This window comes from Procambarus clarkii, chromosome 59 (assembly GCF_040958095.1).
Source record: "Procambarus clarkii isolate CNS0578487 chromosome 59, FALCON_Pclarkii_2.0, whole genome shotgun sequence".
NCBI lineage: Eukaryota > Metazoa > Arthropoda > Malacostraca > Decapoda > Cambaridae > Procambarus > Procambarus clarkii.
The window spans coordinates 10,990,124-11,014,745 of NC_091208.1; the positions used below are offsets into that span (position 1 = coordinate 10,990,124).

Consider the following 24,622-nt stretch of genomic DNA (forward strand, 5'->3'; position numbering starts at 1 on the left):
TGCTTCACTATTCCCTGTTTTGTTCAACCAGTTTATTCCGCTAAAATTAAAGTCACCCATGACATAAATACTGTTAGATCTAGATGCTCTAGATATTTCATCCCATAGATGCTTTGCTTCCATTCTGTCTAAATTTGGTGGCCTATATATTACTCCTATTATAATATTATTAGCTTTTTCGTTTAATTCAATCCAAATAGTTTCTGTGTGTGGCTCTGTTTTGATTCCCTCTTTGAGACTACATTTCAAATTGTCCCTAACATATATGGCTACTCCACCTCCTCGTCTAATATATCTATCTGTGTGAAATAGTTTAAATCCATATATTTGATATTCAGCTAATAGTTCTCTATTTTCTACATTCATCCACGTTTCGGTAAGTGCAATAATATCTATTTTTTCTGTGCAGACATTTAGGAAAGACTTGGGTAAATACTGGTTCAGTAACAGGGTTGTTGATTTGTGGAACCAATTGCCGCGTAACATTGTGGAGGTGGGGTCCCTCGATTGTTTCAAGCATGGGTTGGACATGTATATGAGTGGTTGGGTGGTTATAATTAGGAGCTGCCTCGTATGGGCCAACAGGCCTTCTGCAGTTGCCTTTGTTCTTATGTTCTGTTGTGTCCATTCATCCACTTGTAAACCTCTATCATGTCACCCCTAAATCTTCGCCTTTCCAGTGAATGCAACTTAAGCTTTGTTAATCTTTCTTCATATGAAACATTTCTAATTTGGGGAATTAACTTAGTCATCCTACGCTGGACACGTTCAAGTGAATTTATATCCATTCTATAATATGGCGACCAAAACTGAACTGCAAAATCTAAATGGGGCCTAACTAGAGCAAGATATAGCTTGAGAACCACACCAGGTGTCTTGTTACTAACGCTGCGATTAATAAATCCAAGTGTCCGATTTGCCTTATTACGAACATTTATGCATTGATCCTTTTGTTTTAAATTCTTACTAATCATAACTCCCTGATCCCTTTCGCAATCCGACTTCGCAATCTCAACACCATCTAGCTCGTATCTTGTAACTCCTACAAGATACCTTTATCATCATTACCTAACCTCAGAACTTTACATTTATCAGCATTAAACTGCATCTGCCAATCCTTTGACCATTTCAAAACCCTATCTAGATCAACTTGAAGTGATAGTGAGTCCTCCTCCGAATTAATTTCCCTACCGATTTTCGTATCATCGGCAAATTTGCAAATGTTGCTACTCAAACCTGAATCTAAATCATTTATATATATTATAAACAACAGAGGTCCCAGGACAGAGCCTTGAGGCACTCCACTTACAACATTTTCCCACTCTGACTTGACTCCATTTATACTAACTCTCTGTTTCCTTTGGTATAGCCATGCCCTAATCCAGTTTAATATAGCACCCCCAATACCATGAGCCTCTATCTTTTTAATCAGTCTTTCATGTGGCACTGTATCAAAAGCTTTGCAAAAGTCAAGGTACACAACATCACAATCCTTACCACTATCAACTGCCTCAACTATGCTAGAATAAAAAGATAACAAATTTGTTAAACATGAACGGCCATTTATAACACCATGTTGTGACTCAATTATTAATTTATGTTTTTCAAGATGAAGACGAATTTTATTTGCTATTATAGATTCGAGTAACTTTCCCACAATAGAGTTTAGGCTAATTGGTCGATAGTTAGACGCAAGGGATCTATCTCCTTCCTTAAAAACTGGCATCACATTAGCAACTTTCCAAAACTCTGGCACTCTGCCTGACTCTATTGATTTATTAAATATGGTTGACAGTGGGTCACAAAGCTCCTCTTTGCATTCTTTAAGCACCCTGGCAAACACTTCATCCGGCCCTGGGGATTTGTTTGGTTTGAGTTTTACTATTTGTTTAAGAACATCCTCCCTGGTAACTGTTAAACTCGTCAACCTGTCCTCGTCCCCACCCACATAGACTTGTTCGGCTGAAGGCATATTGTTAAGTTCCTCTTTAGTAAATACAGATACAAAATATTTATTAAAAATACTACTCATCTCTTCATCACTATCTGTTATTTGACCTGTCTCAGTTTTTAATGGACCTATCCTTTCCCTAGTCTTAGTACGATATAACTGAAAAAAAACCTTTAGGATTTGTCTTTGCTTGCCCTGCTATGCGAACTTCATAGTTTCTTTTTGCTTTCCTTATCTCTCTTTTAACATTTCTAACCAGTTGTACGAATTCCTGTTCTAAAGTGACCTCCCCATTTTTAATCCTTTTGTACCAAGCTCTCTTTTTACCTATAAGGTTCTTCAAATTCTTTGTTATCCACTTTGGGTCATTAGTATTTGATCTATTCAATTTGTATGGTATACTACGTTCCTGTGCTTTGTTTAGAATATTCTTAAATAAGTTATATATTGAATTCACATCGAAATCCCCATTTACGTCACCTATCGCTGGGTTCGTGTCTCGCTCCAAGACCGGCCCCCACCCCATACCCAAGACTTTCCAATCAATTTGACCCAAAGAATTTCTTAGGCTATTAAAATCAGCTTTTCGAAAATCTGGCACTTTAACAGAATTTTCTCCTACTGGTCTATTCCATTATATGCTAAATCTGATTTCTTTGTGATCACTGTTCCCTAGCTCACTCCCTATTTCGATGTCATTAATTTGTGTTTCCCTGTTAGTTAACACTAAATCTAAAAAGCAGCGTTAGTAACAAGACACCTGGTGTGGTTCTCAAGCTATATCTTGCTCTAGTTAGGCCCCATTTAGATTGTGCAGTTCAGTTTTGGTCACCATATTATAGAATGGATATAAATTCACTTGAACGTGTCCAGCGTAGGATGACTAAGTTAATTCCCCAAATTAGAAATCTTTCATATGAAGAAAGATTAACAAAGCTTAAGTTGCATTCACTGGAAAGGCGAAGAGTTAGGGGTGACATGATAGAGGTTTACAAGTGGGTGAATGGACATAACAAAGGGGATATTAATAGGGTATTAAAAGTATCAACACGAAACAATGGGTATAAATTGGATAAATTTAGATTTAGGAAAGACTTGGGTAAATACTGGTTCAGTAACAGGGTTCTTGATTTGTGGAACCAATTGCCGCATAACGTGGTGGAGGTAGGGTCCTTCGACTGTTTCAAGCGCGGGTTGGACAAGTATATGAGTGGGATTGGGTGGTTATAGATAGGAGCTGCCTCCTATGGGCCAATAGGCATTCTGCAGTTACCTTTGTTCTTATGTTCCCTAGCTTACTCCCTATTTCGATGTCATTAATGTTTCCCTGTTAGTTAACACTAAATCTAAAATACTATTTTCCCGCGTTGGTTCCTTAATGTGTTGCGTAAGAAAGCAATCGTCAACTAATTCTAGAAAATCTTCGGCTTCACTATTCCCTGTTTTGTTCACCCAGTTTATTGCACTAAAATTAAAGTCACCCATGACATAAATACTGTTTGATCTAGATGCTCTAGATATTTCATCCCATAGATGCTTTGCTTCCATTCTGTCTAAATTTGGTGGTCTATATATGTTACGGCCCTCTCGGGACGCAACGGGGTTCTCACTCTGATGTTGTTAGAGGAAGATATATGTATCCGTTCCCAAGCCAGTATTGGCTATCAAGGGATGAGATCCGTGACGCAAGTAACTTAAAGGGAGTAGGGAAAGAAAGCTAAGAACTTAATATAATATAATGTTCACCATCACCATTTAAATATATAGAATAAAAGAGTACACAAGGGGGAGGGGTATTAACACTTTACAAGGGGATCGTGCACAATCTAGTCTTCTGCTGAAGACTCTTGATCAAGAAGCTAGGTGCTGAGTCCGCGGTGCTTTCTTCGTGGCCTCAAGACGTGTCCTCTGAGAACGCCGAGCCTACCCTGGCCACAGGTCAGCCACAACACAGGTCCACTGGGGGCACCGTCGTGGAGGCCGTCAACCACACGTCCAGCAGGTCTGCTGGCAGGTACTGAGCCACCAAGGCTGGTACGGCCACTCCACGAACGATAAAAGGGGTACGCCCTAGACAGGAGTCTCGTGTGATATCACCAATCACCCTCCTGTCCTCAATACCCCAGTGGATTATCGTCTCCAACCGTCGGTCCCGGGTAAATCCTTTCACTGCCACTCCACTGGCAGGCTTAACACACCACAGTGTTCTTCCGGGGGGACGACGTCACAACAGCTGCAGCAAACTTCACAGTATGGAGCCTGGCTGCCTCGGGTAGACTGACTCCACTTCCATCACAGTGGTCCCAGGTCGGCTCTGTAAGCAGACACGTCATCAATAACAGGGACACTATGACACCACACTTACAGGCTCAGACACAAACACCTGACGTATCCAGTCCATAGATGGCGCTGTCGTCGGAGCACCACCTCACCAGAGGTCAGGAGCGGCGGTGTTGAGCGCTGAACCAGACTGGAAACTGGTCCTCGAGGCCAGTACACGCTGTCCTCACTAGGTGTCGTCGTCCGTTTGGCGGGGGTTTCGGGAGCTGACCCACAGATGGCGTGGTTGTCACTGCTCCAGGCTCGGACGCTGGATCCGGGTTCGTAACACCTCCCCACCAAGAAGAATTTGGTTTGGGGTTCTATAAAAAGAAACACATACCAAATTAGTACGACGACACAACTCCAAATGGACACACATGCTTTATGATCTGGAATAGCGAGGCTGTCTCGTCCACAGAACTGTCCTACTGGGCAATTCCGGCACAATGGGAACTTGAAGATTGAAGGCGATGTCCTGTCTGGCGTAACCTTCCACGTCTCCACTGCGATGTCAAGCAGGGGCGTCGTCTCACATCTCTCGAGTACGGATTGGTTTCGACACGATCTCGGGTGACTCGACACTTCCTTATGTCGTGGCACCGATGATGGCTGACCACAGACGGCATTTCTGGTGCCGGTCCGATGGTCCTTCAGGGAGACAGGAACCTGGAATACAGGGGTTTGATAATTCAGAGTGATCGCGGCAGTGGGTAAGTCAATACTTACAGCATACCCTACTAGGTTCACACCTAGTCCCAACAGGGCTGCTTTCACACCGAAGATGGCATTCGCTCTGCCTCCATCAGGTCGACCAACGTTCCGTATAACGCTGTATTGAGGCTCAGCAATCACGCGGGGGGTGTCAACCTGCCGGAAACAGTCACTCATTTTATCATCTATCGTACCTCCTGTATCATCTATTACCTCCCAGGTCCCTTCTTCAACTGCAACACTTGCAGTACAAATCTCCAATCCCTGGGACCTTTTCACGATGTTCATGGGGGCCATCATTCGTCGGGTCGTCCACCGGTCCTTACTGAGAACACATAGAATACATAGGAGAATAAAACAAAATATCGCTAAGAAACATGAGGCCAATTGAGGGATAAGTTTCCTGAGCTTGTCATGTCCATAGCCGGCACCATCCACTAGCCTGGCTTGGACCAAAGAGGGCACTAGACCTTTTGAACACACCTCACATACCTCTGACGTCTGGGGAATCTCTGGCTGGTCCACTACACGCTGCAACTTGCCATACCGCAAGCACACCTCAGCCTTCGCTCCAGACTCGTTGGTATCCGTGGGTGTCTGCACACAAGGCCTCTCTTCTAGTTCAGGTACTTCTGCCATTGTAACCTCATGTTCCTTGTCAAGAGAAGAATCAGGAGACACTGCTAGATAACTGTCGATCTGCGGGGGAGAGGACAAATTAGACATGTTCAAATCCGGGTCTGTCTTTACCTGGACATTACCATTGCCTGTTACCTCAGACCGTGCTGTTCTGGTAGACTCGTCCGCAACCTTGGGATGATTGGTGCTCCAATCGGTCACCAAGTCGTTGGCTAGTACCACGTCAATCCCAGCCACAGGGAGGGTATCGACTACTGCCAACGCACATGTGCCGCTGAAATAAGGCGAGTCGAGATGTACTGGCACTAAGGGGGCGATGTACTGCGTCCTTGGAAACCCAACCAGGACAACCTCTTGTCTCCCGTCCACACTTACTCCCTCGGGTACCGAGCTCTTCATGATCAGGGACTGGGCTGCTCCACTATCTCTGAGCACTACTACAGATCTACCAGTATGATCACCCGATACATACCCGCCTGAAGTGTGAGGGGAAAACAATCTGGGTTCTTCCTGCGTCGTCGTCGACTGGCTTCCTGCTGGTGATGTTCCACAGCTCATCAACATCACCTCCCTTCGTGCGCTGCCACCTCTTCTGCCTCGGCACCTAGCAGCTATATGCCCTCTCTGCCCACAAGTCCAACACACCATATTCCTCCTCGGGCTCCGGTGTTTCGGACTGCTAGGACTTGTTCTTCGGGGGCTACTTGGGGGCGTCTTCTTAGCACTTTGTGGGACGGGAGTCTCTTCATCGTCCTGAGGTCTGTCAAACCGGCGCTGGTAATTCCTCGGGACGTACTTAGCAGACGGCCTATGAGTCAGGATATACTCTTCAGCCATGGTGGCTGCTGCACTCAAGGTCTCCACCTGCTGTTCCTCTAAGTACGTCTTGAGGTCCCCAGATAAACAATCCTTGAAGTCCTCAAGCAGAATCAGCTGCTCGAGGTCTTCCTTGGTCTCCACCTTCCGAGAGGCACACCATTCTTGAAAAAGTAGCTCCTTGATGGTGGCGAATTCGGTGAAAGTGTGCTCTGAGGTCTTCTTCAGGTTTCTGAACTTTTGCCTATATGCCTCAGGTACCAATTGGTACGCCATGAGCACCACTTTCTTCACCATATCGTAATCGCCGGAGTCGTCAAGGGATAACGTAGAGTAGGCGATTTGGGCCTTCCCAGTCAAAACTGACTGTATCATGATGGCCCAATTCTCCCTTGGCCACTCCAAAGAGGCAGCGACTTTCTCGAAGGCTGCGAAGAACTTCGAAACTTCTCTCTCGTTGAATTTGGGGACCATTTTGATATTCCTTACCGGATCGAAACCGCTTACTCCAGTTTGTCTCTGTCCAGTGCCTAGTCGTAATACTTCCAGTTCATGTTGTCTCTGTCTTTCTTTTTCTTCTCTTTCTCGTTCTTCTCTCTCTCGTCTCTCTTCTAATTCTAGACGCCTCATCGCCAATTCCTTTTCTTTCATCTCCATTTCTTTATCTTTTAATTCTCGTTCTACTTCTAACTTCTTCCACTCTATCTCGCGATTGATCTCTAGGGCACGCATTTTGACTGTTAGGAGGCTGATATTAAGCTCACCTGCATCACTGTCAATGTCACTGCCCTTATCTTCCTTTTCTGTGGAAGCTATTTCCTCACCTTCCCTTGTACTAGGAGTCTCGCCTTCCTGTTTCTCTTCTGCCTTCAGGTGCCGGTGAACCTTGGACAAGATCTCCACACGGGAATCACTGGCACGGATCTTGATCTCCAGGTAGGCGCTCACTAGTACAAGTTCCGGTTTGCTCAGATACTTTAATCTGGCAAGACAGTCCACTCTGTTCAGAAAAGCCTGAACATCGTCCAGATCATCGATGGTAGCTTTGTCTGCCATTGTCACAGATGGAACACTTTGCACTTAACACACTGCTTACACGTTAGCACTTAACACACCGAGCACCGCACTACCCAATATTGCACTGAGTCCAAGCGAACACTTCGCTCTACAATATTGCACTAAATCACTGAGCACCGCACTAGTCAATATTGCACTTAATCGCTTAATCACAGCGAGCACCGCACTGCACAATATCGCACTTAGTCACTGAGCACCGCACAGGACGTATAACGTCACAATCGTCACACACAGGGGGAATTATATACAGGGATTACGCCACTTCACCACCCCTGTCAAACATACTTAACAAGGGGACGGATCCCGCTGGGGATGCCAATTATGTTACGGCCCTCTCGGGACGCAACGGGGTTCTCACTCTGATGTTGTTAGAGGAAGATATATGTATCCGTTCCCAAGCCAGTATTGGCTATCAAGGGATGAGATCCGTGACGCAAGTAACTTAAAGGGAGTAGGGAAAGAAAGCTAAGAACTTAATATAATATAATGTTCACCATCACCATTTAAATATATAGAATAAAAGAGTACACAAGGGGGAGGGGTATTAACACTTTACAAGGGGATCGTGCACAATCTAGTCTTCTGCTGAAGACTCTTGATCAAGAAGCTAGGTGCTGAGTCCGCGGTGCTTTCTTCGTGGCCTCAAGACGTGTCCTCTGAGAACGCCGAGCTTACCCTGGCCACAGGTCAGCCACAACACAGGTCCACTGGGGGCACCGTCGTGGAGGCCGTCAACCACACGTCCAGCAGGTCTGCTGGCAGGTACTGAGCCACCAAGGCTGGTACGGCCACTCCACGAACGATAAAAGGGGTACGCCCTAGACAGGAGTCTCGTGTGATATCACCAATCACCCTCCTGTCCTCAATACCCCAGTGGATTATCGTCTCCAACCGTCGGTCCCGGGTAAATCCTTTCACTGCCACTCCACTGGCAGGCTTAACACACCACAGTGTTCTTCCGGGGGGACGACGTCACAACAGCTGCAGCAAACTTCACAGTATGGAGCCTGGCTGCCTCGGGTAGACTGACTCCACTTCCATCACAGTGGTCCCAGGTCGGCTCTGTAAGCAGACACGTCATCAATAACAGGGACACTATGACACCACACTTACAGGCTCAGACACAAACACCTGACGTATCCAGTCCATAGATGGCGCTGTCGTCGGAGCACCACCTCACCAGAGGTCAGGAGCGGCGGTGTTGAGCGCTGAACCAGACTGGAAACTGGTCCTCGAGGCCAGTACACGCTGTCCTCACTAGGTGTCGTCGTCCGTTTGGCGGGGGTTTCGGGAGCTGACCCACAGATGGCGTGGTTGTCACTGCTCCAGGCTCGGACGCTGGATCCGGGTTCGTAACAATATATAACTCCTATTATAAAATTATTTGCTTTTTCGTTTAATTCTATCCAAATAGTTTCTGTGTGTGGCTCGGATTTGATTCCCTCTTTGAGACTACATTTCAAATTGTCCCTAACATATATGGCTACTCCCCCTCCTCGTCTAATATATCTGTGTGAAATAGTTTAAATCCATTTATTTGATATTCAGCTAATAGTTCTCTATTTTCTACATTCATCCACGTTTCGGTAAGTGCAATAATATCTATTTTTTCTGTGCAGACAAGAGCATTTAGTTCGTTAATTTTATTTCTTAGACTTCTACTGTTAGTGTAATATACCCTAAGTGAATTGTTATTTTGAGGCCCTTTTCTTTCCCTGATCATTTTGCCAATTCTTTTCTCCCACAAACACATACTTTTATTACCTCCTTCCTCTAAATCAATTCCCATACCACTATCTACTAACAGTTTAAACCCAAACAAACACCTCTAACCACTGGTTCCAACGATTTCGCAACAGCAACAACCCCAGCTCTCGATAGATGCACCCCATCACGAGCATACATTTCGTTTCTTCCATAGAAGTGTTCCCAGTTGTCTGTGAAAGATATTGCATTTGATTTGCAATATCTTTCCAGCCGGCAATTGACACCAAGTGCCCTCGACAACCATTCATTTCCCACTCCCTTTCTTGGAAGAATGCCACATATGATCGGGATTCCTCCCTTGCTCCTAACTAATTCAATGGCTGTCCTGAATCTCTGTATTAGTTCCTCACTCCTAACTCGCCCAACATCATTACCCCCTGCACTAATACAAATAATGGGTTTGTTCCTATTTCCCGTCATAATATCATTCACGTTTCCAACAATATCACCAATTCCAGCTCCCAGATAGCAAACCCTTAATCTGTTCCCCCTATCTCTGGCACAAAACGTTCTGTCTAAATACCTCACCTGAAAATCTCCCACAACCAAAATTCGTTCGGTACCTCCTTAACTTTCTGAGCAGCCTGAGGGGCCTGCGCTCCGCCGCTCCTCGCTGATTTTCGTTCCGAGTGAACTGCAGGCTCACCACAGCACTCGTCCTCCAACACGGCAAATGAATTTGCTGTCCTTAGGGCGTCTCTAGGTGGCCTTGTCAAGGTCTTCTTAAGACCCCTGTCCTTCACGACTCTCCACGATGAGGTCCCGTCAACACTGGTCTCCTCCTTCGTTTCCTCCCGAAGTCTCAGCCGTCGTACCTCCTCCTGCAGGGAATCCATCTCTGCTCTCAGAGCTCCAACCAGACTCACCAAATCCTTCACTAATCCTTCCATTATTGCAATAATAATGTTACAACAATCGGAGCTCCAGCAAACACAACCTCTCACTGTGACTGTACCTGACTGACTCCTGGTCGTACCTAAGTAGTATACAAGGTCTTGAACGATTCCTTACACAAATTTCTGGAGACAGTTCTTATGTTGACCAGTCTAGCATATGCCGTTGATGATATCCTTTAGATGTGGGCCTCTGAGGACAGGTTCGGTGTGATATCAACCCCCAGATCTTTCTTTCTTTTTGACTCTTGCAGGATATAACCTCCCAGATGGTACAGAAGGGTCTTCTGCTCCCTTCGCCTAATCTCATTACTTTACACTTTACTGAGTTCAACTTTAGTAGCCATTTTCTAGACATTTCTACAAGTTTGTCCAGGTCGTCCTGTAGTCTCTATCTTCATCTGTCTTCAGTCTTCTCATAATTTTTGCATCATCTGCAAACGTTGAGAGGAATGAGTCTATACATCTCTGGAAGGTCGTTTACATATATTTGAAACTTTTGGGTCCAAGTACAGAGCCCTGTAGAACCCCGCTGGTGACATCTCATCACTCTGATGTCTCCTCTCTCTCCCCCCCCCCCTCTCACAGTTACTCGCTGTTTCCTGTTGCTTAGATACTCCCTTATCCACTGGAGCACCTTACCTTTTACTCCTGCCTGTTGCTCCAACTTTTGTAACAGCCTTTTGTGAGGTACTGTGTTAAAGGCTTCCTGATAGTTCAAGAAAATGCAGTCTGCCCACCCTTCTCTTTCTTGCCTAATTTGTGTTGCTTGGTCATAGAATTCTATTAAACCTGTGAGGCACGATTTACCATCTCTGAACCCATGCTGGTGGTGTGTTACAAAGCTCTTTCCCTCCAGATATTCTACGAGTCTTTTCCTCACGATCTTCTTCATCACCTTGCATGGTATACAAGTTAGGGAAATTGGCCTGTAGTTCAGCGCTTCTTACCTGTCACCCTTTTTGTATATTGAGACTCCATTAGTTGTTTTCCAGCTTTCCAGTAGGTCTCCTGTTTCCAGTGACCGCTTATATTTTCACTGGAAAATATAAACCACCCATTATATTGGGTGGTTTATAATTTTCCATTGGAGACTTTCGGCGCCATGGAGAGGTGAGGGACCTGTTTGCTTGGGTAACAGCTTCTCCTCCATATCAACCTACCCTGGCTTTTGCGCCCTGGAGAGGCCACTCCAGACCGACAACCAGAGAGCAACTCGTTGACCAGACCACATACTAGAAGGTGAAAAGACGACGACGTTTCGGTCCGTCCTGGACCATTCCGGGGAGGGTGAGATGTCACCTGGATCATATTTAAATCCCTAAACATGGTAAACATAAACTCACTCCACACATTCTCTTGTGTCAACTATTTTGATTGTTGCCGCAGGAGGCGGCTAGTTTATTGTGCATCCCATACTCATCCTGTGAGCGGTAGCGCAAAAAGCTTTACAGAGGGCACAAAAGGTCTTTATCAGACCTCATCTTAGATTATTACATAAACAATTTCATCTATCCTTCACACCTTATAGTTACAATGTCAGCTAGTTACAGAGAAAGTGCTATTTCAGGAGCTATATATTTACATTAGGTCATTTTGTAGGTCTTATCGCTAATACATAATAGTTTGATCAATGGAGATATGACAAAGTCATAGGGGAGCTTCTGTTTATTATTATTAGTCTTCACAATATACTACTTGTTTCTGAATCTCATATGTCGTTTATCTACTGGAAGCAAAATGTGGGTACAGTGCCAGGATTTCAGGTAATTTATCCATGGTAATAAGATAGGTTGCCATATCATACAGAGTGAGCTTAGATTTATCTCTAAATGACTCAATTTTACTACAGTCCAAGATATGGTGTTTGAGTGTGTGTCCCCGTCTTTGTCCACACACTTTACACTTTACTTCATCTAGATCCCTATACAAGCCGAACTGCCAGAGATACTTGTAGCCAAGTCTTATGCGAGATATGACAACATCTGTTAGTCTACTTACTTTGTTACTTGCCCCATACACATGTTTTACTTCACACATTTCATTGTGATAAGCAATAGACCTGCTAGTTCCAGTTTGCACTGTTCTACTTTTTTCAAATTCATCCAAGAGTTCTCATCTAATGACACTTTTAAGGGACCTATTTGATAACTCAAGATTCCGTTTAATTCTGTCTGTATTTACTGCAGCCTTAGCAAGGGCGTCAACTTTGTCATGTTCCTGCATGCCAGTGTGAGAAGGAGCTCACAACATTTTTATATGTACCCTCTTGCTAAGTATTCTTATATATCTACGTCTAGCATCCAAGACAAGCACGTTATTACTTAATTGCAAACTGTTTATTGCTCGTAGTGAGGGATGGGGAGTCAACTACATTTACAAAACCCTGTTCTTAAATGCAAATCCTGCTCTGAAACTCTCCTTGGACAGATGTAATAGGACCCATTATCACCACACCAGAAATAAATATCTCTTTGATATCCTCAGAGTCAAACTTAATCTGTGTAAACACTCGACGCAAATAAAGGGACCTAGTCTATGGAACTCACTCCCTAATGAATTGAAAAGCTGTCAAACTTTTGCGTCATTCAAAAACAAAACTAAAAAGTACCTAATTTCATCTTCATAGTTTCCTGCCTTGTTGCTTTAAAATTGCACTGTATTTAGTGCTACCCAATCTCCCAATCTTCATGTGCCAAATTCAAACAACTTTACCATTGTGATAATGACTGTCTTATTATATGTGCTATCAATTTGCTGTATGGTGCCTATTAATCTTGTTTAAATTACCAATCAAGCTGTCAATGCAATCAATCAGAGCTACTAATGTGCCTTAATATACCAACTAATCTCTCTCATCTCATTTTTTTCTTGCAATGTATCTGTTATCATTTTTTAATTCTGCTAGAATTTACCTACTTAAAATTATCTGTTAAATTAAGGACCTGCCCGAAACGCTGCGCGTACTAGTGGCATTACAAGATTGTAAATACCATGCTATATATCCTCACAAACCCAATGTACCTTCTTGTAAATAAATAAATAAATAAATAAATAAATAAATTCTCAAGTCGATTGTGGAAAGACCATTCTCTGTCCTTTGAGAGACAATTGAATTGAGAATGGTCCAGGACGGACCGGAACGTCGTCGTCCCTTCACCTTCTAGAGAGTGGTCTGGTCAACATACTTCAGCCACGTTATTGTGACTCATCGTCTGCACAGAGAGCAACTCCATAGTCTCCTGAGACTGATGGATGCCTATTACTACTATACACCATAGAGAGTGGCACGCTCAGTGCCTCTGCACCTTCTTTTAGTATCTACGGTGAGATTCTGTCAGGCCCAACAGCCTTTGCCACATTCAACTCCAACAGATTCCTTTTGACCTCATCACTGGTGAGGTAAAATTTCTCCAAGGTTGCTTGGTTTGCCTCCTCATTTAGTGCAGGGACTTCTCCTTGTTCTATTGTGAAGACCTGGAATCTCTTGTTGAGTTCTTCACACACCTCCTTGTCATTCTCGGTTTATCTGTTCTCCCTTTTTCTCAATTTCATCATTTGTTTTTTCACTGCTATTTTCCTCCTGATGTGGCTGTGGAGCAGTTTTCGTTGGATTTTAGCGGCCTCCCCATTAGTGAAGGAAGCTGTTCCATGGGCATTGCTTTTTGGGTAGGCTCATCCTCCTGTGGGATAGTAACCCCACAGTAGGTCTGTTCTGGTGGAATTATCTAATGAATAAACAGTGGACTACATACTGAAGCAAAAACCTTTACTCAGAAGCAGTGAAAATTATTACTATATGATTAGTGACAGATATATGACGAAAGATGAACAGCAAGAGCACAAGGCAAGAGGACGTGCACACATCCAGGACCTGATCCACCCTCCTTGCCCCACCAACCCTTATCAACTCACACCCTCCCCAAAACAGCTCTCCAATCATTTCCTCTCCCCCTTCCTCCCCCTTGCATCCAATCCCACCGGCTGTATCCCACCCTTCGATGTCCCTATCGTCCCAATCCACACTGTCCCCAATTCAGCCCTCCCCCCTCCTCCTTCTACTCCAAACAACTCCCTGCCCCTTTATGCCTCCATGATTCCAATCCCATCTGCTGATGTTGTTATTGTTTTAGATTTAGCTTCTCAGAACGAAATGTCCATGTAGCACGGGCAATGATTCCCATCTGCTACATCCCATCCTTTAATGTCTCTCTCCTCCCCTCTGCCCCCAAATCCCCTTCAACCCTCAAACCCCTCTACATCTCGTCTCCCGTATGACCCCCTCACCTCGCGACCCCCTCACCTCTTCACTGCGTTCATAACCCATTCTTTTGCCTCCACTACCATCATCGGCTCCCATTTCCCCCCTTCTTCCCTAAAACCCACCCCAATCCATGATTACCCCCCCCCCTGCCCCCCCTGCCCCCCTGCCCCCCCTGCCCCCCCTGCCCCCCCCTGCCCCCCCCCTGCCCCCCCCCTGCCCCCCCAGCACACCCCCTGACTAGTACAAGCTCTCTCCCACTCACACCCCTATGCTTCATACTTTCATCTGCTCCTCACCTCATCTGCTCCCCCTCTTCTGTTCCCCCCACCTCTAACTTTCAACTTTTATCTGACTCTCAGCTTTCCTTTACCTCTCAACCCGCCTATGTCTCTCAGCAATCTGTTCTTTTACAAAGGACATCGCTTTTCGCTCGTATGCATTACATAAGGCCAAACACTTTCGTACTAGGAAATGGAAGCGGCTCACGAATGTGACGTAATGTCCCATTTTTCTGTTTTTGGGTCCTCTGATAGGTTAGGAAAAGACACTTTAATTTTACCGTTTTCTTGACGTTGGGAAACCTTAGGAGGACAGGCTGCTTTCAGACATTCTCTACCTTTCAGATCCACTATACCCTTCCCACCCCCTCCCCCCCTAGCTGCCCAGACCCCATCCACCACTTCTCCCCCCAGACCCCAAGAGAAGGGTCAAACTCTGGTAACAGAGTTCTCAAGAAGAGTCTCAAGGTTTGGTACACCACTGCTGAAAAGTTATGCAATAAAGCAGAAGAAATGAAAGAAAGAATTTGTGTGGCAGACCCTGATGTAATTGCAATAGTGGAAACTGATATAAATGATATGATCTCAGATGCAATCTTTCCAGGGGGGGATGCCAAGTAATAAATAAAGAAAGGACACAGAGACAGAGAAGGGAAGTGACACTCCTATTAAAGCTGAAATGGAAGTTTGAGGATCTAGAAAATCGGAGTTTTAATGGAAACACAAGCTCCATACTTGGGATTCTGATAGCAGATGGGAAAACAATTGTGATCTTAGTAATCTACAATCCTGCACCAAACAGTAAAAGGCCCAGACAGGAATAGGATGACAACAACAAGGCATGTTTAGATGAACAGCAGAGGTCATCAACAGTAGCTCACAGATTGAGAGCCTAACTGCTAGTCACGGGGACCTAAATCACAGAGAGATCGATTGGGAATCAAGGAATCCCTATGGTGGGAACGAAACGTAGAGAGCAAAATTAGTGAACGTTATGGAAGGGAATTTCCTAAAACAGCATATGAAGGAAGACACAAGGGAAAGAGGAGGGGATACACCGAGCCTATTAGACCTGATTTTCACCCAGAATAAGAAAGACATTGAGAATTTGGAACATGAAATACCACTAGGAGCCAGTGACCTTTGTGTACTAGTCTTTGATTACATGATCGAACTTAAAATTGTGTCCACTGGACAAGTGTCTGGATGGGCATATTCAGAAAGTGACAAGGAAATCTCTGAGGTACTGAATCCCAGTTTCCATGGTGTGTTCACAACCGAGTCTGAGCAGCCCCGATTGTTTAAAGAAGAAATGACCCAAGACGAGAAATTAACAGATATAGAGGTGGCAGCAGTGAAGGTAATGAAACAGCTAACAACACTAGATGAAACTAAAGCAGTTGGACCAGACAACGTATGACCGAATAAAAACGGCAGTGCAGGCTCCTCAGCGTGTCCCTAGCAAGGATCTATAATGAGTCACTTACGAAGAGAGAGTTGCCCTGTTGCTGGAAGAAGGCAAATATTATACCAATTTTCAAGAAAGGAGATAAAGAAGAGGCACTTAACAACATACCAATATTACTGACAAGCATCCCCTGTAAAGTACTTGAAAGAATAATCAGGTTAAAACTGCTTACACACTTAATGAAAATTAGGTAAGTTAACAAACACTAATCTGGGTTCAGAGAAGGGAGATCATGCCTAACAAACCTTCTGGAATTCTATGCTAAAGTAACAAGGATAAGGCAGGACAGGGAAGGATCGGCAGACAACATATTTCTGGACAGTCAAAAAGCCTTTGATACATTTTTGCACAGGAGAGTGCTACTCAAACGTGAGAGGCAGACGGGAGTAAGAGGAAAAGCCCTAGCTTCGGCAAGGAACAACCTAACAAGAAAGAGCCAGAGAGTAACGGTAAGGGGTGAAAAGTCGGACTGGCGAACAGTAACGAGTGGAGTTTCTCAAGGATCGGTGCTGGGACCAGTTCTATTTCTAATTTATTTTATTTTTATTTATTTATTTATATATATACAAGAAGGTACATTGGGTTTGTGAGAATACATTGGATAGTACAGTATTTACATTCTTGTAAAGCCACTAGTACGCACAGCGTTTCGGGCAGGTCCTTAATCTAGCAGATAATTTTAAGTAGGTAATTTCAATCAGAATTGATAAATGATAAAGATACATTACAAGAGAAAAATGAGATGAGAGAGATAAGTAGGTATATTAAAGCACATTGTTATATTAAAGCTCTGATTGATTACATTGACAGCTTGATTAGTAATTTAAACAAGGTTAATAGACACCATACAGCAGATTGACAGCACATATAAGACAGCAATGATCACAATGGTAAAGATGTTCAGATTGGGTACATAAAGATTGGGAGACTGGGTAGCAAAAGATACAGATAAACAAGATTTATAAACACCATACAACAGATTGGCAGCACATATTATAAAACAGCAATGATCACAATGGTAAAGATGTTCAAATTGGGAACATAAAGGTTGGGAGATTGGGTAGCAATTGATACAGTGCAATTTTAAGGCAAAAAGTGAAAAACTATGAAGATGAAATTAGGTACTTTTTAGTATTGATTTTGAATGATGTAAAAGTTGGACAGCTTTTCAATTCAATAGGGAGTGAGTTCCATAAACTGGGTCCCTTTATTTGCATAGAGTGTTTACACAGATTAAGTTTAACTCTGGGGATATCAAAGAGATATTTATTTCTGGTGTGGTGATAATGGGTCCTATTACATCTGTCCAAGAAGAGTTTCAGACAAGGATTTGCATTTAAGAACAGGGTTTTGTAAATGTAGTTGACACAAGAGAATTTGTGGAGTGAGATTATGTTTAGCATATTTAGGGAGTTAAACAAGGGGGCTGTGTGTTGTCTGAAAGCAGAATTTGATATTATTCTGATAGCAGATTTTTGCTGGGTGATGATGGACTTGAGGTGGTTTGCAGTGGTTGAACCCCATGCACAGATACCATAGTTGAGATAGGGATAGATTAGTTCATAATATAGAGAGATGAGAGCAGAGTTAGGAACATAATATCTGATTTTGGAGAGTATACCAACTGTTTTAGAGACTTTCTTAGTTATGTGTTGTATGTGGGTACTGAAGTTGAGTCTCTTGTCTAGGAATATGCCAAGAAACTTTCCATCATTTTTATTGTTGATGTTTACATTGTCAATCTGAAGCTGAATTGCATTTGTAGATTTGCTTCCGAATAGGATGTAGTAGGTCTTTTCTATGTTAAGTGTTAGTTTGTTGGTTGACATCCATAAGTGGACTTTTTTTAGTTCATTATTAACAACACCATTTAGTGTATGTGGGTTGGGGTTGGAGTAGATGAGGGTAGTATCATCAGCAAACAAAATAGGTTTCAGAATGTTAGAGACATTAGGCAGATCATTAATGTATATAAGAAAAAGAAGAGGTCCCAAGATGCTGCCCTGTGGCACTCCAACAGTTATTGGTAGAATGGGAGAGATTATATTATTGATGGCTACACATTGGTGTCTATCACTAAGATAGGATTGGATATAGTCCAGTGCATGGCCTCGGATTCCATAATGATGTAGTTTACTTCTTACTTTACATAATGATGTAGTTTACTTTACTGTAGTGATGTAATATACGTAAACTACATGACTACAGGAGTCGAGTCCTATATGTTGATGTTTGCAGTTGACGCAAAATTAGATGAGAAAATATATGACAGATGAGGATTGTAGGATCCTCCAAGAGGACTTGAACAGGTTACAGATGGTCAGAGAAATAGTTACCAGAGTTCAATACTAGCAAATGTAAAGTTATGGAAATGGGATGAGGTGACAAGAGAATAAAAGGACAGTACGCAATGATGGAAACTACTTAGCTGTGATGATTCCACAAAGAGACCTGGGAGTAGACGTAACACCTAATCCAACTCCTGAGATACATATAAATAGTATAACGAAAGCAGCGTACTTTGCACTGGCAAAAGTTAGAACACCATTCAGAAACTTAAATAAGGAGGCATTTAGGGTGCCTTACACTGCCTATGCGAGACCACTCTTAGAGTATGCCGCCCCATCATGGAGCTCCTACCTGAAGAAACATACATAAGGAAACTGGAAAAGATTCAAATGTTTGTAATGAGGCTCTCCCAGAGTTCTGAGGGATGTGATATGAAGAGCAACTGAAGAAACTGAACCTAACGACGCTAGAAAAAGGAGGGAGCGAGGAGATACGATAGCAACATACAAAATACTTATGGGGTGTGATGATGTTAACGCCATCTGTTGAGTGCACTTGACCCTATTTTCTGTTCCCCTGGTGGATTACTCTGATCTTACTGAAACCTGTGTAGTTTCCTTCATAGTATACCATTTTTATTTCTCAGAAGTGTTGTGGAGGGTACCCTGGACGACAGGAATCGGTGCACCCACGACAGTCCTGAACTGAAGACTTGTTCCAGCCGGAACAAGTGGGCCAAGTGGAATTGTCTGTGACAACCCGGGAAATATTGGTGATTGAACCGAAGTATCCTGAGACGGCCGAGTTGGGTTACTAGCGGGAATTAACATCCGTCTGTCTTCTAAGTTAAGGCTTGTTATAGGTAAAGCCTTTAGGGGAAGCCAGCCAGCGTGTTGCTGGAGAGTAGAAGTGGTGTTTTGACACTGACAGTACTGTGGAGGACTGGCCCATGATTTGCTGAGAAGGTGGACTCGCCATCGTGAGTACCCGAGAAGAAAGGCTCAGGGAAGGTACCTTGAGTTTTGTACGATAGAAGATAGAGGTGGACTCGTCGGGATAGGAGATTGTAAAAGTTCTTTTGTAGTGTCCTTCTTCTTGAAGTTATCTTGAGATGATTTCGGGGCTTTAGTGTCCCCGCGGCCCGGTCCTCGACCAGGCCTCCACCCCCAGGAAGCAGCCCGTGACAGCTGACTAACTCCCAGGTACCTATTTACTGCTAGGTAACAGGGGCATTTAGGGTGAAAGAAACTTTGCCCATTTGTTTCTGTCTCGTGCGGGAATCGAACCCGCGCCACAGAATTACGAGTCCTGCGCGCTATCCACCAGGCTACGAGGCCCCTACCTGTGTGAAAGTAACACCTGCGGAGCTATGTGATGTATATATGTATATACTTAAGAAGTATACATGGTGATGGTTGTGTTTAGTGTTATTTACCGCCATTTCCGTTAGATTGATTATTATGGCCAGTTCCCAGTAAACACAAAACGTTTTCTGACGTATTTATTTGGTAGCATAAAGGTGACACTATAACTATTTATATAAAGTCATCTTTTAAACGTATAAAATCGGTATAACATTGTGTGTGTGTGTGTGTGTACTCACCTAGTTGTACTCACCTAGTTGTGTTTGCGGGGGTTGAGCTCTGGGTCTTTGGTCCCGCCTCTCAACCGTCAATCAACAGGTGTACAGATTCCTGAGCCTATTGGGCTCTATCATATCTACACTTGAAACTGTGTATGGAGTCAGCCTCCACCACATCACTTCCTAATGCATTCCATTTGTCAACCACTCTGACACTAAAAAAGTTCTTTCTAATATCTCTGTGACTCATTTGGGCACTCAGTTTCCACCTGTGTCCCCTTGTGTGTGTTCCCCTTGTGTTAAATAGCCTGTCTTTATCTACCCTATCAATTCCCTTGAGAATCTTGAATGTGGTGATCATGTCCCCCCTAACTCTTCTGTCTTCCAGCGAAGTGAGGTTTAATGCCCGTAGTCTCTCCTCGTAGCTCATACCTCTCAGCTCGGGTACTAGTCTGGTGGCAAACCTTTGAACCTTTTCCAGTTTAGTCTTATCCTTGACTAGATATGGACTCCATGCTGGGGCTGCATACTCCAGTATTGGCCTGACATATGTGGTATACAAAGTTCTGAATGATTCTTTATACAAGTTTCTGAATGCCGTTCTTATGGTGGCCAGCCTGGCATATGCCGCTGATGTTATCCTCTTGATACGGGCTGCAGGGGACAGGTCTGGCGTGATGTCAACCCCCAAGTATTTTTCTCTCTCTGACTCTTGAAGGATTTCATCTCCCAGATGATACCTTGTATCTGGCCTCCTGCTCCCTACACCTATCTTCATTACATTACATTTGCTTGGGTTAAACTCTAACAACCATTTGTTCGACTATTCCTGCAGCTTTTCTAGGTCTTCTTGAAGCCTCAAGCCGTCCTCCTCTGTCTTAATCCTTCTCATAATTTTGGCGTCGTCAGCAAACATTGAGAGGAATGAGTCTATACCCTCTGGGAGATCATTTACGCATATCAGAAACAGGATAGGTCCTAGTACAGAGCCCTGTGGGACTCCACTGGGCACTTCACGCCAATCTGAGGTCTCACCCCTCACCGTAACTCTCTGATTCCTATTGCTTAGGTACTCCCTTATTAACTGGAGCGACCTACCAGATTCTCCTGCCTGTTTCTCCAGCATATGCATCAGCCTTTTATGGGGTACTGTGTCAAAGGCTTTCCGACAGTCCAAAAAATGCAGTCCGCCCATCTTTCTCTTTCTTGCTTAATCTTTGTCACCTGATCGTAGAATTCTATCAAGCCTGTAAGGCAAGATTTACCCTCCCTGAACCCATGTTGATGGGTTGTCACGAAGTCCCTTCTCTCCAGATGTGTTACTAGGTTTTTTCTCACGATCTTCTCCATCACCTTGCATGGTATACAAGTTAAGGACACTGGCCTGTAGTTCAGTGCCTCTTGTCTGTCACCCTTTTTGTATATTGGGACTATATTAGCCGTCTTCCATATTTCTGGTAGGTCTCCCGTTTCCAGTGACCTACAATACACTATGGAGAGTGGCAAGCAAAGTGCTCCTGCACACTCTTTCAATACCCATGGTGAGATTCCATCCGGCCCAACAGCCTTTCTTACGTCCAGCTCCAATAGGTGCCTCTTGACCTCATCTCTTGTAATTTCGAACCCTTCCAAGGTCGCCTGGTTTTCTGCCACCTCTCCTAGGGCCGTGACCTCTCCTTGTTCTATTGTAAAGACCTCCTCGAACCTCTTGTTGAGTTCTTCACACACCTCTTTGTCATTCTCTGTGTACCTGTCCTCACCCGTTCTAAGTTTCATCACCTGTTCCTTCAGTGTTGTTTTCCTCCTGATGTGACTATGCAGCAGCTTTGGTTCGGTCTTGGCTTTATTAACTATATCATTTTCGTACCTTTTCTCAGCTACTCTTCTCACACTAACATACTCGTTCCTGGTTCTCTGGTATCTCTCTGTCTACTTTCTGGTGTTCTATTGTTACGGAAGTTCCTCCACGCCCTTTTGTTCTGCTCCTTTGCTTTCATACATTCCCTATTAAACCATGGATTCTTATTTTGCTTCTCGGTTTTCCTGTCGAGCCGGGATAAACCTGTTTACCGCCTCCTGACACTTTTGGGTGACATAGTCCATCATGTCTTGTACGGACTTAGTTCTGAGTTCTGTGTCCCATGATATATCCCTTAGGAATTTATTCATCTTCTCATGGTTTCCCTTTCGGTACGCCAGCCCTTTGTTTCCCAGTTCTTTTTGGGGGGAGATAATTCCTAGCTCAACCAGGTACTCAAAGCTCAATACACTATGATCACTCATTCCCAAGGGGGCTTCCAACTTAACTTCCCTTATATCCGACTCATTTAGGGGTAAATATCGGATCAAGCAAAGCTGGTTCATCCTCTCCTCTCATTCTTGTCGGTCCCTTGATGTGTTGACTTAGAAAGTTTCTTGTTGCCACGTCCAGCAGCTTAGCTCTCCATGTGGATCTCTGTTCTCCCAGTCTATCTTCCCATGGTTGAAGTCTCTCATGATTAGTAGTCTGGATCCGTTCCTGCTAGCCACAGATGCTGCTCTCTCTATTATGTTGGAGGTGGCCAGGTTGTTTCTATCATATTCCTGTCTGGGTCTTCTGTCGTTTGCTGGGGGGTTATATATGACTACTAATGCAATTTTCTGTCCTCCAGTTGCTATGGTGCCTGATATGTAGTCACTGAAACCTTTACAGCTCTGATTAGCCATCTCTCCAAAACTCCAACCTTTTCTTATCAGCAAAGCTACACCACCTCCTCTCCCTTCTCTCTGTTTCCTCTCTACATAGTAGTCCTGTGGAAACACTGCATTTGTTATGGTTTTCGTTAGGGTTGTTTCTGTGAGTGCTATTATGTCTGGGTTTTCTTCTAGTACCCATTCTCCAAGTTCACTTGTTTTATTTGTAATCCCATCTATGTTAATGTACATTGCCTTGAAGCTCACTTTCTTCTGGTCATTTTCTTGTCCCCTTCTTGGTGAGCGTTCTGCTGGTGGGGAAAGCTGTTCCCTGCGTGTAAAGATCTGTGAGGTGTTTTGCAGGGTCTCAGAGGATTTTGGGGTGGGGGGTGGGGGTTCAAGGGTAGGGAGGACAGGTAGGGTATGGGGAAAGGAGATAGGGGGGACATGGAGGATATGGGGTGAGGGGGGGAGGAGGGATAGGGAGGGTATGGGATGAAGGGGGAGGGGGAAAGGTGGGAGGGGGGACATGGTGGGAATGGGGGAGGGGTGACAGGATCGGAATGGGGTGGAGGGGGAGGAAGGGTTGGGTGAGCATTTGAGTTGGGGTAGGTAGGGTTAGGGGAAGGGAGGGTTTCTATGCAGAGGGGGGTGGTGGTGTTGCCATCCCCTCTGGTGTTGCTGGGAGGGTTGTGGGTTCCCCTCTTGTCTCTGGGACTGTTGTGTTGGGGGCTGTGATTTCCTGGTTTACTCCTCTCTCCCTGAGCTTCCTCCTTGCCTCTCCTGACCTGACTCTCTCCTCCTTTGTCCTGTCCCTCTGCAGGAATACTTTTTTGTATTCCTCCACATACTGCAGATGACTCTTCCTTTCTAGAATAACCTCCTTTGTGGTCTCGTTTGTAAACACCACCTTTACCAGTTGGTTTCAGTCCTTGTTGTACCAGCCCAATCTGAAAACCTTCTCAATGTTTTGTTCAGCCCCTTCCATCTGTAACCCCTTCAGTATCCAATGTACTGTGTTTCTGTCCTTGCTATTCCATTCCTGCTTATTGGATCCTTCCTGTTCTTTGATGCCTACAACTACCACTGATCTTTTTCTCTCCAGCAGCTGACTGGTGCACCTTGCTAGTGCTTCCAGTGAGGTAGCTACTTGCATGGCTACCTCCCTCACTGTGTCCATTGCTTCTGAACTCTTTCTCAGTATTTCCGCAAATGTTTCAGGTACAGAGGCATTTCCTTCCAATGTAACATACCCACCTTCCCTTTGGATGATAATATGATGTTCAGCCTCTTTATTTTTCTCTGTAAGGGATTTGATCTCCTCCCTTGCTGATGTCAGTTCACTTTGCAGATTGTTAATAATAATCCTCATTTCATGCATCTCCCTCCTGAATTCCTCCAAAACTTGGGCTAACATTTCCTTTGTTTGGTCACTTTGACTATTCCCTGTGTCTCTGTTGCATCCTCCTGCCATCTTGTCCCTTTTTCTGATATGTTTTGATAGGGTTAGGTAGGGGGAGCAGAGAGAGGGGAGGCAGAGAGAGAGAGAGAGAGAGAGAGAGAGAGAGAGAGAGAGAGAGAGAGAGAGAGAGAGAGAGAGAGAGAGAGAGAGAGAGAGAGAGAGAGAGAGCAAGAGAGATAGAACAAGACAGAGAGAGCAAGAGTGATAGAACAAGAGAGAGAAAGATAGAGAGAGAGCAAGAGAAAGAGAGAGTGAGAGAGTAAGAGAGAGAGAGAGAGAGAGAGAGAGAGAGAGAGAGAGAGAGAGAAGAGAGAGAGAGAGAGAGAGAGAGAGAGAGAGAGAGAGAGAGAGAGAGAGAGAGAGGGAGCAAGAGAGAGAAGGGACAAGAGAGGGAGCAAGAAAGATGGGGAGAGGGTGAGATAGGGGGAGA

General features: G+C 44.3%; 1 protein-coding gene across 1 annotated transcript in view; it reads right to left on the bottom strand.

The window, feature by feature from the left end:
• Positions 1–14,860, bottom strand: part of LOC123752374 (uncharacterized) — a 92,367-nt gene extending 77,507 nt beyond the window's left edge. Inside the window, exon 1 of the mRNA XM_069307095.1 lies at positions 14,811–14,860. Coding sequence (XP_069163196.1) covers positions 14,811–14,860 — 50 coding nt within the window. The remainder of the gene's footprint in view (positions 1–14,810) is intronic.
• Positions 14,861–24,622: the final 9,762 nt, after the last annotated feature.